At 43.3% G+C, this 19,413-nt stretch overlaps 1 protein-coding gene across 2 annotated transcripts in view; it reads right to left on the bottom strand.

The window, feature by feature from the left end:
* LOC146830895 (fibrocystin-L-like) overlaps nucleotides 1–19,413 on the bottom strand; it is a 1,171,295-nt gene that overhangs the window by 577,560 nt on the left and 574,322 nt on the right. For both annotated transcript variants that reach the window (XM_085605085.1, XM_085605086.1), the window contains exon 36: nucleotides 5,956–6,144. In XM_085605085.1, coding sequence (XP_085461211.1) covers nucleotides 5,956–6,144 — 189 coding nt within the window. The remainder of the gene's footprint in view (nucleotides 1–5,955; nucleotides 6,145–19,413) is intronic.

A 19,413-nucleotide genomic window follows, 5' to 3' on the forward strand; every position in this document is an offset into this window, starting at 1 on the left:
TCACCTTACATTTAAATTTCCTTTGTTGACACGATTATGTGCCTTGAGACATCTTATCCTGGATGTGGTTGAATTACCCTTTCTGGATTCGGAGTAATTCCCTGTGCTAGTTGGAGAAGAAGAATAGGGTTGCCATTAGAAGAACATGATGTTGGGCTAGGGAAGTCTCACAAAGATTTGCATATAAACGTTGTTGCATATCCTATGAACTTTGGTTGTGCTGTTTGCACAGGTGGAGAGCGACAGAGAAAACTATGCTACTGCTATTCTCACCCACTGGTCTGACTTCAGCAAAGTTATTGAAACTAACCTTTATTATTGTGGATATAGGTACATACTAGGAGCTACTTTATTAGTTGTAATTGCAGTATTAATTGCTTTGCTTGTAGGAATAGTTTCTCCTACATCAAGTACTGTAGGTAAGAAGACTAAACTGAAACCTTGGGCATCACATGTAGCTGATCGAAATATGTACTCATTAGAGGATCAAGACTTACATACAGACTTATCTAGAGGAGATTATACTCCGTACACTAGAGTGCTTTATGAGTATGCTGACATCATAGATGCAAGGGACTGCTATGTTTGTATGCAGTTGCCTGCATCAGAGGCAGAAGGCATAACTTACCACAATATACCTTTAACATATGCTGTTTCTTGTAGTATTTTATTGATTATTTTCTACGGACAGGGTCATTTTCAATACTATTATTCAAACTACGATTTTGTTCTTTCAGAAGTTTCTATGTTCAAACATCTAAACAAGCATGCATATTCTCAAATAAGTGACACAGTCAGAAGATATTTTGTCCCCATCAAAATCTTAGACAATGCTAATACGTATAGACATAATTTAACTTGCTTATTGACGAAGGTTGAGATGAAATTCTTAGACTTAGTGGAGAATAGATTTCAAGCAGCGCTTGCTAATGCCACTGGATTAACTAGGATACCTAAAGGGTCAAAGGAAGAAATGGATCATCAGGCAGCAGGGAGAACAGGAGAGTTGACCTTAAATGTTATGTTATAAAGTATTTGTAGAGCACTGCTTTCACTCCGAGGAGCATCATGGCGCTATGCAGAGCCTTGACAGACACACACAACCCTAACTGAGAATCAGATGAGTGATCTACATATAACATCAGTGGCAGTGAAGATCCAGGTTTTCAAGGCTTTCCTGAAGGTGGTCCCTGTTTGAATAAAGCATAGATGTTTAGGAAACATGTTCCTGGCTTTGGTCCCTAGTACCGCAATCAAGTTCCCACCCTTTGTGATACACCTAAAACCATGGGGCTTCAGAAGGTTTGCAGATGAGGATCTGAGTGGGCGGTGCGTCACATAGTGAGCAAACCTGGACCGAACATAGTGGGGACCTGAGAAGTTGAAAGCTCTGTGGGTGATTACCAAGATCTTTAAAAGGATTCTTCTGTGGATGGGCAGCCAGTGTAGAGCTTTAAGGGCAGCTGAGGCTGAAGATCATCTGGGCCCTTTTAATACTAATCGAGCGGCTGCATGTTGGACCATATGTAGTTTGTTTAAAACAGACTTATTGGTCCCTGCATACAGGCTGTTGCAGTAGTCTAGTCTGGAGGTGACTAGAGCCACTGCAACTGCCTTTCTAGCCATGCAGGGATATAGATCGAATCACTTTTTGAGGGACTTTATCACTTGAAAACATGTCCCTGCCACTGCTAGGGATTGCTGGTGAATGGAAAGAGATGAGTCAAATTTCACCCCCAGGTTCTTTGCTACTGTCACTGTGTTAAGAGGGGGGGATGTCGACGGGCTATCATAGGCTGGGGGAGAAGGTATTATGATCTCTGTTTTTTCCGAGTTGAATGTTAAGGGATTTACTATCATCCATTACAAAAATGCTGTAAGACACTGTGGTAGATTTACTTCGGAGTGTGGATTGTTCATCTAATACCAGAATTAGCTGAGTATCATCCACATTAGAGATTGTTTCAATGTTGAAAGACGATATCAGGCTAATGAGGGGACCATATAGGCGGTGAAGAGTACTAGATTTAGAATGCAGCCTTGTGGTACCCCAGAAAGCAGGGGTTTTTCTGCTGACTAATAGTGGCCAAGAGTAAGAACTTGTCTGCGGTTTTGTAGGAAGGATTTTAGCCAGGCCTAGACAAGATGAGAAATGCTGTATGATTTGAGACGGTCCAGTAAGATGTTGTGTGAGACTGTGTCAAATGCGGCTGCTAAATCTAATAAGATTAGCACAGCTTTTTACCTGGTCTAAAACCGATATAAGGGTTTCAGCAGTATACAGTAGCACTGATTTTGTTGATTGCTGAGGCCTGAATCTTGATTGATTGGGATGTAGGATACTTGCCCTTTTCCAGATAGGACATAAGTTGAGTATTGACTAGTTTTTCCGTGATATTACTAAGGTATGGAAGTAGGGAGATAAGACGAAGATTAGTGAGAGTGGTAGGGTCTGGTAGTTTTCTGGAGGGGTTTAACTGCTGTAATTTTCCAGTACTTCTGCTCATGAGAGGGAGGCGTTGATTATATTATTTACAGCTGGGTTAATGGTGTCGATAATGGCAGGCATAATCTGAGGGGGACATGGGTCAAATGGAGACCCTGATTTACATGCAAGAATAGCCTGGCAAGATTGTTCTAGGCTGATGGTTTGAAAAACTTGGAGAGTTAATCTGTCATCTACATGATTAGAAAAAGCCTCTGTAGACAGGGCGAGAGGCGCAATAAAGTATTTTTGTAGCGATTGGACTTTCTGTTATGGGGGAATCTCTTGTTGAAGTATTATAGGGTGAGTGAAAGAGTTGCCTAACTTAAAGATTGTTTTTTGGTCTGAGTCGGCCAGTTTGAGTAGATTGGAAAAATAAGATTTCTTTTCAACTTTAATCTGTTGATGGTAGTTTTTAAGAGCCCCTTTAAACAAAGTTAAATATTCCTGTGTGTAAATTTGCCGCCATCTGTGTTCTGGTCTCCTGCAGTTAATATGTAATTCTCCTAACTTTTGGGTGTACCAGGGAGCGGAGGGATTATTAAACAAATTATTTTTCAGATAGACAAGAGGTGCAAAACTATCCCTAGGATTGGACAGCCATAGATTGAAATGTTGATTATCAGATGATGGGTCCCTTGTCAGCGTGGGCCTACAGGCGGATGCTTCTATACTAAGATCTAGGGTGGCTGCCATATCCTTCCATCTGCACATAGTTTCTAGAGTACCGGAGGTGGACCCTATGGGGGTGTTTGTGTGCTGGTGCCAAATTTCAAAAGGTATGTACTTATGGTCAGACCAGGTTAGGATTACTGGGGAATTAACTTTAAGGGTAGTAAGATTTGAACAAATGCCGTCGAGAGTGTGTCCTGCATTATGGGTGGGGGTGGGTATACGCTGACCCAGGCCTTAAAAATTGGTTGCTCCCGGGTCATTTTGCACATCTAAGTGGAGATGAAAGTTCCCCAGTAGAGTGAAATTGGAGAATCTAAGCGTTAGCATACTCATAATATCTCCTATGCTGTTAAAACATTTCCGATAGGGGCCCGGATAGTGGGGTATAGCCGGGCTCCAGAGAAGGAGAAGGAGTCCTCTAAGTGGAGGCAGAAACCAATACTCTCTGCACCTTTAAGGTCTGCTATTTCAAAAGTGGAGCATTTCAATGTGTTGCAATGCTTCATTGGCAGCATACAGGGAAATTGTGTCTACAGAATGACAAGAATGAGTTAGACACTGTATTTATAGGAAAGAGTGAACTGGATCATACATTTGAAGATAGGGCACAATGGGAATTACATCTAGATGTAGAGAATCCTGTGATACCTTGACTTTATTTCATTTGTGGAAAATATGCTTACTTTAAGTTGCCCAAGAAATGGTATGGTACATACTACTTAGGTGTAGTTTTCCCCCAAATATATCATGTGGAAAATCTTTATCATCCTGTATGAGAAGAAAGAATTAGGCCTAAATGATAGTTGAAGTTGTGTCTTTTAAGGTGTATAGAAGAGTGAAGCCAAAGAAGGAAGTGGAAGAAATGAGAGAGGATGTTCTGGAGGAGCTTTAATCGGTTCATCTGATAAGATCTAGAGATTAAATGTGATGACTTGATTAGCCATCAGAGGGGTGATTGGAGCAGCTTAATTTGAGCTCCACTCTTACAGGTCACACATTTATAATGATTGGGTGCAGGTAGCACTCTGTATACTCAGTGTGATCTAATATTATTAATAAAAGATGGAGTTTTAAATGTATTTCTGAAATTTTCCATGGTAGAACAATAGAATCCTATAATGACTGCATACTAATGTTTAGATTTCCCATGAATTTGCAGTTCTCACCCATAGCTACAGAAATGTTTTAAGATGTAAGACTTAGTCAAATGGATAATACACATATAACCATGATTTCTCATATAAGAGGTATTCATATTGTTTCATTGATTTTGTGATCATACGTGCACATTTATCTAAATGTAGGGTGCACATTATTTGTTTTACCAAATTAGCGTAACCGAAGACCTTAAGCTCTTGGCTTCAATGTTTAACCTCGAACATGAAAGTTGCTTTCTTGCCTGTTCTCTCCTCTGGAGGTGCAATCCCATGGCTTTATTAGTTAGTGAAGAGGCATTGTGTACTATATCGATAGTAAGGTATGGGAGGAAACTTTCGGCAAGGTGAAGACGTGTTAACAAAGTCAGAGACAATTTCTCATGGCTGAGAATGCAACGCGCAAAGGTCGATCAAATGTTCCAATTTGACGGCGTGGGAGTAAAGGAGAAACCTGCCAATCGCTACCGTGAAAGATGGAAATGTACTGGAGACGATGACGTGGGTGACCTTGAATGCTTTCTGTGTTAATTGGTGTTGCATTATTAGTTAGAGAACAGAGATCCTTAGGGCTTCATGAGGTGCGGACTTCTTTGCTATACCCCTCATTGTGCGGCTTCATGCTATACATTCCTTATTTTGGAGTACTTGTACAGAAATTAGGGCTTCTCCAATATAGAATAGAGTAGGATAAGTTAGATTTCTTTAGATTTACTCATGACTAGGCAAGAGGATCGAAATACACATGTCAATCTTCAGATCCTCTTGCTCTACTTTTGTATCACAGCTACAGATTTTCTCAAATGCTTTTTATTGTTTAGGCTGAATTTCATAAGGAGATTCAGACTCATTTCGGTAATTTTGTACTTCTGCAATATGCTTCTGAGACTCTTTTATATCAGCCTGTTTTGGAATTTGTAATAAACCAATTTACCTTTACTCAGTAGCTTGCGGTCTCTATTTTTTGACCAATTGGTTACACTGTTAATTGAGATTCTGAAATTGAGGTTAACTCCTTTTTACCTCGCCAGCTACTACAAAGATCCTTTAACAAGAGAAGAAGATTAGGAAGAAGGGCCCAGGGCTCTATCAGACACAAGAGCAGCAGTGCCTTAACCAATAAAGGGCACCAATGCATGACATTTAATGGCAGTGTGGTGCTGCAGGAATAGGCATTAAAAGGCGTTAGCCTAACCCTCAATGCATGGCACTTGGCAGGGCTGCATTGATCATGTGCATAAGCCTCATTTTTGGTTTCATGTAGTTAATGGAGACCCAGGTTCCCTCTTGTGAAGTGATAGCATGCCTCAGTCGATTTTCTTGGGTACACATTATCCAAAAACCATTGCAACAAAGAAGAGGACTAGGCGGTAATGAGTCCATTCTTCCTTTTTACAGCCATTACATGCTTCTCTCGGTCCTAGATGGTTGCTGTGTCCAGCACCCCAGCAACAGTGGATGAATATTTTGATTTGATGTTATGTTATTTTCAATAACACTGGGAATGGCTTTTTACATTTCAAATTTCTCGATAATTTTGAAATTTCATTTGACAATCTCCATAAAAAAGAGGCACTTTCTTGTTTCACTCTGCCTTTAACTTAAATATTGTTTCACTTTTCAGAAGAAGTCACTGCTTACCTGATGCTTGTCTAGTGCCAGAACTTTGAAATCCTTCCCCATCGTATACAGTGCTTCCGGGACTGGACACAGAGAACACGCGATAACTTAGCCCCACAACAGAAGGCTGGGGTTCCCACTGCCATGTAACTGTGTCACCTACAGCAATGTCCAGGTATGCTGGAGACCAGGAATAACCGAGTCCGTAAGCTGTGGACAAAAAAAAAGGAACTTAGCTGTATCCTCTTTAAAATCATGTTTCCTGAAACCTGCAATGGCTGCAGCCACATTTAATCTACTGGAAAGCAAGATTTGGAAACACTGCTCAAAGAGACATTTCACAATACAAGATCAATTACCTTAAAACTGACAAAAAAACATTCCTTGAAACAGTGCCTGCCCACTATAGTGAAATGCAGGGGCAGCTCCTCCATTGGAGCGGAGGAGCATCACCCCACTTATATCCCCCCTAAAACCCCAGAGATGAAAAATAAAATGATAACTCATTAGCATTTTATATTTCATCCCCTTCCCGAACAGAGAATCAGGGTGTGGCAGGGCCTGCTGAGTGTCAACAAGCAGTGAGGAGGGTGGGCTTTATGTGCACTATTTAAAATGCACATGTCATTTTGGCCGGCCATCTTGGGCCGGCCAGCCACACATGCACACTTTAAACATCTCTAACTCAGCTATCTTAAGACAGCTAGGTTAGAGAAGTGCAGGCCTCCAGAATGCAGTGGAGCACCAAGTGAGCCTGCTGCCTCCAATAAGGGTGCTGCTCTCACTGCATGAGAGAAGTGCCAGGATTGGTCAAGGGAGATTCCTGGTGGCTGGGCTGCAGTTTCAGAAAGAAGAGGTCCAGTGCGGAGGCTAGGTAAGTGTTTGATTTCATTCAATTTTTTAAAATGCGTGCCCGCCCCCACACTCCTAGTGGATGATAGCCACCACTGGTGAAATGTTAACAAAGAGGAACTCATGATTTTCTCTGCAGTGAAATCTTGATCACATTGTTCCTCAATCATAAAATAAGGGTTACAGCAAAAGATTCTCAAAGGGCACTCGGGGGAAAAGGAGGCCTTGACGACCACTGAATGGGGGGTTCATTTGGAGTGGAATTAGATAAGATTTTATTGGGCTCCTCAATTGTTTTGGCCTGTTTGCCATATGGCACACCAGGAGGCAATCGCATTTGGTTATAAGGTCTGTCTCTCTTGCCCTTGAATTGTTGAAATCATTTTCTAGGGGGGCCCAATTTTTAGTGCAGATTTGAAATAGTTTGATTCACAGCTGCTAAGGTTTCAGAGCATCTATGTGTGACATTTTCATGGTTTCAGTGCACTTTAAGTGACATTCAATGACCAAATAATAAAAACTTAAAGTGACACTTTCTTGCGGGTAAAACCACACAATGAAGTTCATGGAAACACCCAGATGTCAGAAATGAAACCCATTTGAGCAATGAGAAACTCTAAGAAGATCTTGAAACTACTGCAATGCACCTGAAATGGAAGGGCACTTACCTAGTACCCTTGAGGAGTACAAGATGTAGGAATCATATCATCTATACTAGTAGGTAGTATATATAAGTGTTTTGTCTGGAAAAACACAAACTCAGGATTTAAAACATACCACCATGGTAAGGTTTGCCTTTACTAATAAGAATGTAATTCTACCCAAAATTACCACTTCCAGCAACATTTAGATAATGAAAGACTGGGGAAGAAACAGAACGTTCTAACCTATACCATACAGTTTACATGCAACTCTTTGATTAAACTGTATAGGTTCCATACTGGTCCCATGCTTCTGGAGGTAGAGGGCGTCTTCGAACTGGAAGAAGTTCTTGGTCAGTGCCCATTTTCAGCATTCCATTACTACATTTTGTGGGTTTGGTATTCCCAGTCCACTTTGAACAGTACGTCCTCAATGATGTTTAGTGTTTTTCCATGTCCATGAGGGAGGCTGCTGTATAGACTCTCAATATCCAAGCCCATTAAGAGTTCAGTATTTGGGCCAAAGGATCTGTTTTGTAAGAGTCTCAGGACATCCTTAGTGTCTTTGAGATAGGTATTGGTTTGTTAGATCATCGGTCTCAGGAAAGCATCAGCAAATTTTGATGGAGGTTCCAGTATTGACCGGATTCATGACACAATTGGACGTCTCAGTGGCTGTGTTGAGTGCTTGTGTATTTTTGGGATTGTGTAAAAATAAGGTGTTATAGGATATTACATAAGGAGCCCATCCATACACAATGTTGTTTTCTTTAGTACCTGGTACTACTATGGTAATGTGTGATTTTTTAGACAAAAAATACTTCTGCCTTTAACCAATTTTGTTTTTATTTGTTAATGAAGGCTTGGCAGCTTCCCCAACAATATCGTTTTGAAAAAAACATGACAGCACAAATTGAGAATTGCAAAAGTCAAATGGTTGGCAGTCAACCCCTGACCTACTGGCTTTGCCAATGTTTTTCAGCTCTGGTGTGTGCCAAGATCTTTTGATTTTGTTAAAATTATATGTGTAATGTACTTACATATAGAGCCTTTCAGACAATCCTCATCTGTTATTGTGCCATTCACATTTTTCTTTTGCCCACTATAGCAGTTTACAGCATGGGCCAGGGAGTCAGCCCGCTTCAGCAATTGGGTAGTTTTATTGTGAGTGACAGCATTCTTCCCTTTCACAAGGAGCACATTCACACACAAAGTAGTTCTCTTAAGTGTCATGGACTACGTAGTCCAAAAATATTTTTTGCTTTTAGCCAATGTTATTTTGAGATTGATTAGGCAACAACAGCTTCCTCAACAATAATGTTTAACATACAATGTGACACAACAAAATTAGCATTGATAGAGCCAAATGGCTAGTAGCCAACACCAGACCTAATGGCTTTGCCAATACTTGTTCATTTATGCTTTCTCCCTTTGTCACTTTTTTATCTTTGATGTTAGACATGGCATCCTCAGGGGGTCTTTCCCTGGACATTTCTCCTCTTACCTCCACCTTTTGCTGATTCTTGTACTCTACAACTGCTAAAAAGTGCTAAATTGCATGCAACTCCAAGGAGTGTCTTGGCGCTGAAGCTGAAAAGGTAGCAGCATGGAAGAAAGGTTAGAGGCAAGAGAAAATCCATGTTTTCAGTTTTTTTCCAGAACAGGGGTATGGATTCAATGATTCTCAGATGAAGGGGCATTTTGTTCCAGTGAGAGGGTCCAAGGTAGGAGAGAGCCTTAACTCCTGACCTAGTCTTTTTGAAACGGGGAAGATTGGCTAGCAGCAGATTAGAGGAGCGAAGATTTCTATGTGGGGTATAAAAGGAAATCCTGCTTTTGAGGTAAGCTGGTCCTGCCCCGTATTGGCCTTTCTCTGTGATGAGGAGAGTTTTAAAAAATATTCTTTTCCTTACAGGGAGTCAGTGAAGGCTCCTCAGAAGGTGGGACACATGCAGATTGTGAGGGGGTTCAAAGATGGCACATCCTGCTGCATTCTGGACAAGCTGTAGCCTGTCCAGGAAAGAGATAGGCATGCCTAGATAGAGCCCCTTCCTGTAATCCAGCCTGGATATAATCAGACCTTGAATCACCTATTGTCTGGCCGCTTTGGACAGAAGAAACAGGAATTTCTGCAGAAGACGCAGCAGAGCAAAACAGGCGCCTACTACTGCAATAACCTGAGCGCGGAATAACAACTTGTTATCCAATTTAAACCCTGGATTTTTCACCACCAGGTTATTCACTGCAGGGGCGGGAGCATCTGCTGGCCAGAAGACCTGCAGCGGAGTCTCAGGATCCTTGCCAAAGAAGAGTAGCTCAGTCTTTCCAGCATTACATTTCAACTGATTCGTGCCCAGCCAACCGAAAACAGCTGAGAGGCAAGAGCTGATTAACATACCCGGGCAGGCTCGTTTTCCTTCCATGTAAACACCAGCTGTGTGTTGTCTGCATAGGACACAATCTTGGCCCCCAATGATTCGACCAGTGTGGCTAATGGTGTGAGGTAGATGTTAAAGAGGGTCGGACACAAGGCCGTACCCTGTGGGACCCCAACCTTTAGTGAGCAAGAAGAAGCTGAGTAGGGACGACACCAGACCTTCTGCCCCCTCCCCTCTAAAAAAGATGCCAGTCATTTCCATGCAAAGCCATTAATGCCAATCACGTGGAGCCGAGTCAGAACCATCTGGTGCAACACCATATCGAAAGTGGCTGATAGATCTAATAAAATCAGCAACGCCCTCTTGCCTGCCTCCTGACTCTAGCAGAGCGGCCTCCTGACTCTAGCAGAGCGGTTTCCGTGTGGTGATTAGGGCAAAAACCTGACTTACTGGGGTGAAGTAGGCCGTTATTTTCCAGAAAAGATGATAGCTGCTGGTTCACGTGTTTTTCCAGGAGTTTTGAGAAGGCCGGGAGCAGAGAGATCGTCCTGTAATTGGCAGGGTCAGAGGGATTAGCCTGGGCCTTTTTTAGCAATGGGATGACCTTAGCCTGTTTCCATTTCGTGGGGGCCGTGGCCGATGAAAGGGAGGTATTTAACAGCTGATTCATGTGCGGATTGATTGCCTCCGCTCCTAGATCCAAAATAGAAGCGGGGGCAAGGTCCAATGTAGAGCTGGATCTAAGGCATTTTAAGGCCCTTAAGGAGTCCTCCAGGGAAATGGGGCCGAAGTAGTTGAAGGAGCATACTTCCATAGTAGAGGGTAAAATGTTGTTGAGTATTTCTTGAGTGTTGGCCCCCTCTAAAGCCGGCCCTAATATACTATAATCCACCATGGATGGAGGGAGGCTAGCCTGGATAGACATACTTTTTTCTTGGAAGAATGAGGCCAGCGTATCACACCATTCCTCAGAGGGTGGTTTCATAATGGAACCGACTTCCGGTGTGAAAAACGGCTTCACAATTTTGAAGATTTCTCTAGAGTGGTTGCCTGCCTTTTGGATTCTGGCCTTGAAATAGTTTTTCTTTGCTATTTTAATTTCTTTATAATAGTCCCCTAGCTCTGCTTTATAGCCTGCTTTGACTGCTGAACAGTATGTTATCCTCCATAGCCTCTCTCTAGGTTTGCAAGTAAATTTCAATTTTTTTAAGGCCGGGGTGAATAAAGGACTATGTTTGGTGCCGTTTTCCGGAGCCAGAGAGTAACATGCAGACTCAACCCTATCCTCAACCAGGCCTACATCAATGCTAGTCCCACCACGATGGACTTGTGGCTTCAAGCTTATTGAACAGTGGGTCCAATTTGATTTTGCCGAGAGCACTGACCGTGCGAGAGGAGTTGCTCTCTTTAAAAGGGGTGTTACTGAATTTTGGCCATCTGAACCTAAGGGGAAAATGATCTGACCAGACCAAAGGCATGGGTGGATCCACATCAAGGGGAATTGACGTGAATATTTGGTCTAGCTAATGTCCAGCCAAGTGAGTGGGGCCCCTAGTGGAAGGCATAAGGCATCTACCCCAAACATGATGACACTGGTGTATACCTGAATGGCATATTTGTTGTACTAGTAAGTCCCTTTTAAAGTGGCACACCATATAACCAGGGCCTGTACTTCAAATGCTATTAGTGGCCTGAAGCACTGATTGTGCCTGTGTGTGCCGCCTTCTGCCATTTCGACTTGCCAAGCCTTAGTCTGCCCTTTATTACCTATTAGTCACCTCTAAGGTAGATCTTAAGTAACCCTAAGGGCAGGGTACCATGTGAGTAAAAGGTAGGACATGTACTTATATGTTTTGCATGTGATATTTCGTTATCTGATAGGCCAGCATTGGGAATTCCTTAATACTATTTTGAGCTGTAATTCCTGATCAGAGAGGAGTGGCGTTTTCATGTTTCATATGTTTGGAATGGTAATGATCAATTTTACTTACTGGGGAAGTTGGATTTATCATTACTAATTTAGAAATACCACTTTTAGAAAGTGGACATTTGTCTGTACTTACTGCTCTTTGCGCCGAACAGCCTGTCTCCAATACACGTTTGCGTTGGGTGACAGCTACACTTTGTGCATTCCTTCTAGACAGCCAAAAACACAGAAAGGTGAGGCTCATCTGCAATCTGAGAACTCATCTGCATTTTTATAGGTCATCTTGGCAGGGAGGAGGGAGGGAGTGGCTGACACACTTCAATAGGTAGTGTCCTGTCCACACAAAAAGCACTGATTTATCACCAGGGTTAGCCTGGCAGACAGGACTGGCTTGAAAGGGATCATTGTGCACTTCGGAGAGTTCCTTTGAAGTCACCCCTACATCAAAGGCACTTTTGGGTACAAGTACTGGATCTGTGACCCCCTAAAATCAGACGCTAATTGATCCTGAATTTAAGGAATGCTGCGATGCTTGAAGGATTCCACTGGACTGCTTTTCTGGGAGAACTACTTTTTTGCTTGTTGTCCTGCTGCCTGCTGCTCCCTGAAACAGTTAGAAAGAGAGTTGGACTCTGCCTTCCCTCCAAGTGATCTCCAAGGGCATGCTGGCTTGCCTCCAGTTATTTGAAGTCTCAGGGATACAAAAGACTTCCTGCAATTCTGCTGGTGTGGCAATACTCTACCTTCTGTGACTCCTACCCTTGCCTGAGGTGCCCCTTCCAAGTTCTGGGCCTCAAAAGTGAGTTCTGCAGCTACTTTCATCAAAACTGAAGCATTGCTTTGACTGCGTAAGAGATTCTGCATCATCGCCCTTCAACGCCGACACAGAGGCTGTTCGACAACATTAGATCCTCAGATTGCACGGCTCAACAATGATGCCCTGCGTGGGTTGATGACGATGCATTGAACTTGCTTCTGCAGAGCTCAACAATAACGCAAGACCTCCTTTGCCTAGCTCAACAGCAATACAGTAGACTCTCGACATCAATACTTGCTCCAGACAAGGTAATTCTTCCGCGGGATCTGTCTGGGTCCTGTAGCCAGCTTGTCCTCCATTGAGGTCAGCATGAAATTGAATTTGCCCGGTCCCTTGCGACCTCAAGTAACCTTTTGAAGGCTAGTAACTTCTAAGTACTATTTTTGCATTTAATCTTTAAAAAAAAACATATCTTGATTTCTAATGAATGGATTTTTGACATGTTTGCCTTAATTTGCTTAGAAAGTCTCTATTGTTCTAAACCTGTGTGGATTCCTTCAGTGGTGTATTCACTGTGTTACTATGTGTGTGTGTTGCATAAATACTTTACACATTGCCTTTGTAGATAAGCTGACTGCTCTTTGCCAAGCTACCAGAGGATGAGCACAGGTTATATTATTGTGTATCTAGCTTACCCCAGCTAGAGTGGTGGTCTCTGACTGGCCTGGGTGCATACCTCAGCACATCAGGAATCCCATTTCTAACATTTGCCTTCCTAATTCCTTCTTCCTTTTATGCTCGCCTTTCTCTCTTCCTCTGGGCCAAAAATTGATGATGAAAAAAATGAGATAAGTCCCCAAAAATAAGTGTAGGTCCCCAGCCACAGCAACAACCAGCACATATTAAAAACTGGCTTGTTCTTGTCCAAAGAGGATATTTTTTGAAAATATTAATCAAAGCAGATCCAACAAGCCCATTCCATCCTATCCGTAGCACACAGGTTCGTGCTACTGTCCTAACGGTGCTCTTGCTGGCATATAGGTTTGCAACCCATCCAGATTTTGACCCGAGAGGCTGTATTTACATTGCTTCGGTATATTATTCAAGATTTCAGTCAGTCCTAGGGACATTAGGCAAGCTTTTCACTGCCAAACAGGTTTGTGATCAGTGAAACAAAGGTAAGGAGAGCATATCACAGTCCACACTGTAATTTAATCACTTGAATGTCAATCAGTAATGCTTTTCATGTCTGGTCTGACAGTGCAGCTGTTAGTGTCTTCCCAAAGGGGTAGGTCTCTCTTACCTCATACTATTGGCTTTATGGTGCATCATTTTGCCTTCTATGGAGTGCGTGCATTTTAAGGCATGAGGTACTATTTTACATCTCAAAATTACACTGAATCATCACACATTAAATTTTTTGATTCATACATGCGCTTCTTTCACTGGTCTGTTGTGTCATTTACATTTTTTTATTGCCGGCTACAGCGCACAGCATGGGCAATGGGGTAGCTGACTTCATCTGGGGTAGCTGACTTCATCCATTGGCTTACTTTATTGTGAGTGATGGCATTCTTTCCTTGTACTAGGTTCACATCCACACTAAAAGGAGTCCCCTTCAATGCCAGCACCTACTGTGGCAATGGATGTCTTTTGCATAACATAAAATATTTTGCCTTTTATCTAATGACTCTTTTATTTTAGATTGTGAGTGCATACCAGTTCAACCAACACAGGTCCTGGACTGCATGCACCTCATCACATACATAAATTGCTGCATAACACATATGTGTCAACAAAACTATTTAAAATGGCAGAAAATACATGCATATCTACCTTTTAATATTTTTTACTTTAATAAGAGCCATTCAAAATTGGCTGTTCTATGTACGTGCATGCATGCATACACATAGGTGGGCATCTTTAAATGGATGTTGTAAAATGTTATGACAAAAGGGCTTTCAAGATGGTCGTCCATGCATGCACAAGTGTGTGCACATACAGGGATTATTTTGTAATTCATTTTATGATTACGTTTTACAATGACTATTACAAAAGTATTGGCAAAGCTAAAATGTTGGTAGCCAACACCTGACCTATTAGCCCTTGCAATGCTTGTTCTGTTCTTGAAAAGCAGAAACTATTGCTGGACTAACTATCTGTTTCAGAGGTTTACTTCTACCCCTTTAGAGTGAAAAAACAAAGTGGTATCTTGCAGTGGGCATTGAACCACTTCAAACTTGAGAGTCTGCCTATGCCATCATGAACATTTTGTCACTACATGGAAACGCACAGACACCACGTACGGACAGCATAATTCAGCTGCCCAGCAGCATTTCAGCAGCATTTCACATCACTAGGGAACGTGGTGTATGCAGTTACATTTTTTGATCCAACCAGAACAGAGAATCAGTCCATATTTGTACCACTGGGGTACCACTCATGGTCCAAAATGTACAGAGTACTATGTACCCATGCACCAAACATATTTCAGCACCTCGTCTGAGGTATACAATGCTGTACAAATAGAACTCCAATGGAACTCAAACAGATACAGTTTCAGCAGTTCTGCTTGTCTGCCCTCAACAAATAAGAATGTGATTGTGTAGTTAAACCATTGATATTGAATGCATGGCATCTATTCGGAATAAACTTGGGTATGTCCACCTTTTTGCAACCCAGGGAGGTACAAAAGTGATCAATATTCCAATGTTCAGGCATTCAATCTGCTGCTTTTTGAGGTGTGCATAATTTTATGTAAAAGTACTTATCTGCACAAGAGGAGTAAAAAAGTGCAGATTCTACCTTGCTCGTATTTTTGAAAATGTCCCATTATCACTGGGTATAGTTAGCAATTGTTTGCTCACAGCGCTGATACACCTGAATTCTGCCTCATTGTGTGCTCCATAGGCCTGTGCCCTATTTTCTACTGTTTGAACATTTTTTGCTGCACCACAAACTTGGGGAGTAAGCTTAGAAATAGGCCACAGCTCATGGAGACAATGCACAAAAGATCTGTTTCCACATGTGCATGGCTGCATTTGTTAATACCAATACATAAAAGCCATAGGTATTGGCTATGGCAATGTTTGTTTACATTTGGCACACTATGAATGTCAACACTGGCCATAAAGTAGGCAGGCAATTAGCACTTCTTAAACTGCACCTTATTCAGAATCATTCCAGAGATGCTCATAAAGTCATAAGTCTTCCTTGATGCATTATGATCCGCATTAAAGTTTGGCAGAATAGGGTAGGGTGTTTAACAAATCTGCTAGGGTTAGTCCCAGCCATGGTCCCTGCCCTGAGAGCAGTTTTCACACATCATCAGAATCGGCAGTCCACATGCAAGCTGGATAATGCTTGCTGAAGCTTCAGGCAGGGAATGTATGACTTTCTAAAAGCCACTTTGCTTGTATATTTATTAGAAATACAACTGCACCATTAATTTGGCTTTTTAATAAATATTAAAAAGCGCTCTTTTGAGGAACTTTGTAGCTTGTTCTAATGTACTGATCCAAACAATAGTGTTTCAACTCTACTTTTAAATTTCTTATAGAAGAAGCCACATGCCTATATAGGGAAAATAGGCTTTGAGGGCTGGTCCATATAGGAACATGCAAACGCTAATTTCTAACATTTACCACATTTCATCACTGGCCCCCTACCTTGCAGTCTACCTTGTAGGAGTCAAAACCTAGTGAGGAGTAAGTTACTAAGGGGTCATTACGATGATAGGTGGAATCACTGCTGCCCGATACCGACATGGGACTGACAGACACCCGGTCGGTGGTCCAGACCGCCCCATTATGATGTGCCCGGTAGGTGTTCGGTCGCATGCCTAAATTTCACTATGGAAGCATGCATTACGGCTATAAACCCGCCATAATGCATGCTTACATAGTGAAATCGGAGATGCGGTTCATCTCTGCACCCTGTGGCAGGCACCACAAGCTGCCTGCCACGAGGTGCAGGGATCAACAGGAGGGCACAATAGGTGCCCCCTCAGCCTCCAACCAGAGGCCCTTGAGATTACAGGCCGCATTCCGACTGGCAGGCGAGCTCTCTGAGCGCATCGGAAGCCAGCTGGAATGACCGGCCGGTTTCTTTTCCGACTGCCTCTATCGCAATGAGGCGGTCGAAAGGAAATCTAATGGCCCATTACAATGGGGCTGTAAAGGCTCCAACAGCCTTTACGAGCCACATCATAATGGGGCCCCAAATGTTTAGGGTTTCCTTCTTTCAAAATGTGTTATTTTGACAGGTCTGTCTGCAGGTTTAAAAAGTGCAGCAGTCAGGATATAAATGTAGGCCTGAAGCCATATTTTCCTTGCCAGCCTAGCGGTGTCACCACTTCCCCTTATCAAGCCCTGTTCGTCTCACTGCTTTCTGTCTCTTTTCTAGCTTTACTCCCTCTCCACCGACATTGGGCGTGCAAGTCAGGTGGTAAGGAGAGGTTGCTATGTAAGAGCCACTTGTACCTGACTCAGGTGCTTAGCTTTATAGTTTTTTCTGTAAATCCGACCTGAGAGGATGCAGGAGCGTACCTCTCTTTGACTCCCCTTTTTGTGATTCTCAGCAATTCCGACCCAAGAGGACGCAGGAGCGTGCCTCTCTTTGACTCCCCTTTCTTTTGAGTCTCAGCCCGAGAGTACGCAGGAGCGTCACTCTCTACCACATACATTGTTGTTTTCATTGCGCGGCAGGAGCCGAGAGAGACTTTCTTTCCGCCGACCACGAGCGCGGTCCTTTGACCTTTCACCCTCCATTGAGGTGCGCAGCCGGAGCCGTCAGCCTCAACCTTGTTTGTCTGTTCGCATTTCACATCACACATTTCCCGCTATTGGGAATACTTGTTCCACGGCCCCGTTGGAGCCCGAATCACGCCCGTAGTTTCCCTCTTGTTTGAAAACCGCAAATGCGGTTTTCTGTTTCTACTTTGTCCCTCATGAGCACGGCAGGAGCCGTTCGCTCCAGCAGAGTTTGCTCCACAGCGGATGCAGTTCATCAGTTCTGAGTTCCCCAGAGATGCACGGCAGGAGCCGCCAGCATCACCTCCTATGCGAGTACCTTAATTATTTATTGGCAATTGGTTTCTTTTTTTTGTTTTTTGCACATTCTCCTGAAAGAGCGCTCGACAGGATTCTACAGCGCTGTGTTTCGTGAGACAAAAAAAAAAAGCCTACAGCACCCTTTCGTGTGGAGTTCATTTAACACAAAACTATCCTTTGGTTGCCTCCATTCCCTTCTCCGCCGCCTCTGTAAAGAAATACAGAACCCCTGGAAAAGCCTACCTAAGTACACGGATTGAACTAATGCTCTACCATTCTGAGAAAATCGTGGTGAGAGTTCTTTCCTTTTCTCCTGTCACTTTTGGAGGAAACAACTTTGACTCTGTGTCCTACCCCCCCCCTGCACAGCGCGCGGATTTATCGCAGCGCGTGTTTCCACCAATTTGAGGGTGGAGGCATAGATTCGTTTAATATTTTAAAAATTACATCCTGCACCCCCCCGAATTCCGCGCTGCACGGACAGCACCTCAGCCTCCCCCCAGAGCAACCGGTCAGTTCAGGGCGGTCTTGCCGGGACACGGAAGGAATACGGCGGCGGCCATTTTGGGTAGGGCTAGATAGTATATAAATAGACGGCTATGACTCCGCGCAGCGGACGCGCTCAGCGGGCACGCCGCATTCACGCCGGAGTCAAGCCAGAGTCCAGCCCGTCTGCGCCCGTCCGCGCACAGGCCGGGCACAGGGCCAGGGACCCTGTGAAAAATGTCATACCCAGGTGCTATGATAGACAAGATCTGCTTGCCTTACAAACAAAGCCCTGCTGTGGCTCAAATAAACTCGATCCCTCATACTGGGCAGGCCCAATGAGCTGCCAGGCCTGTCGCCACACTTTTCTGTGGTCCCAAGTTTCGGCCTTCTCAACACCCCAGGATAGCTTTAAAGCAGCCCTAATAAATGCCAGATCTGTACCGAAGCATGCCCAGCATATCCAGGACTTATTGATAGATGACAATTTAGATTGTCTCTTCATTACGGAGACATGGCTTAAACCCTGGTGCACCCCTGATGTGGTTCACACCCTGCCTCCTGGATATGAAATACAAAGAGTAGATAGAGAGAATGAACAATGCGGGGGAGGAGTGGCCATTATATATAGGGACTCCCTCAGCTGCTCGACGATACCACTGCAAGAGCTAACAGATGCAGAAGGGATGGGTTTCATAATTAAAATTAATGATAACTTCTCCTTCTCGGGGGCTTTGATCTATCGCCCACCAGGACCCTGTGCTGGCTTCCTGGGTAACATCGGAGAGGTGCTCAGCCCATTGATACTTAGATATTCTAATTTCACTCTGATGGGTGACATAAACATCCACCTAGAGTCAACAACCGATGCACCTGCTGCCTCCTATCGGGAAACCATGGAGGTTTTGGGCCTCACTATTCGAGACACCCTAGCCACCCATGAGGCAGGGCATACAATAGACTGCATTGCCACTAACCTAGACACTTTGACAACTAACCCCCTTAGACCCCAAATTTGGACTGACCATATGCTGATTCCTTTTATGCTTCCCCTTATGTCCTACCGAGAAAATGATCATAAAAAGGAACACAGCAAGGTCACAAGGGATGAATGGAAAACGATACTGTCCCACCCAGAACTTATAACTATAGCCAGGAACTGTAGACCCCAGCAGGTAGTACCTGTAAATCCCATCAGTTTCAGAACATGGATGAATGATCTGAAAGGTACAGTTGGGCAGGGAAAAAACAGAACGAGGCAGGGTAGAAAGAAAACATCTGCACCCTGGTTCGATCGAGATCTCAAAGATAAACAAGGGGAGCTTAGAAGAGCTGAACGAAGCTGGCGGAAATACTACTCTAGCCTAGAACGTAGCAAATACAAAAG

This window comes from Triturus cristatus, chromosome 5_1, assembly GCF_964204655.1.
Source record: "Triturus cristatus chromosome 5_1, aTriCri1.1, whole genome shotgun sequence".
Lineage (NCBI taxonomy): Eukaryota > Metazoa > Chordata > Amphibia > Caudata > Salamandridae > Triturus > Triturus cristatus.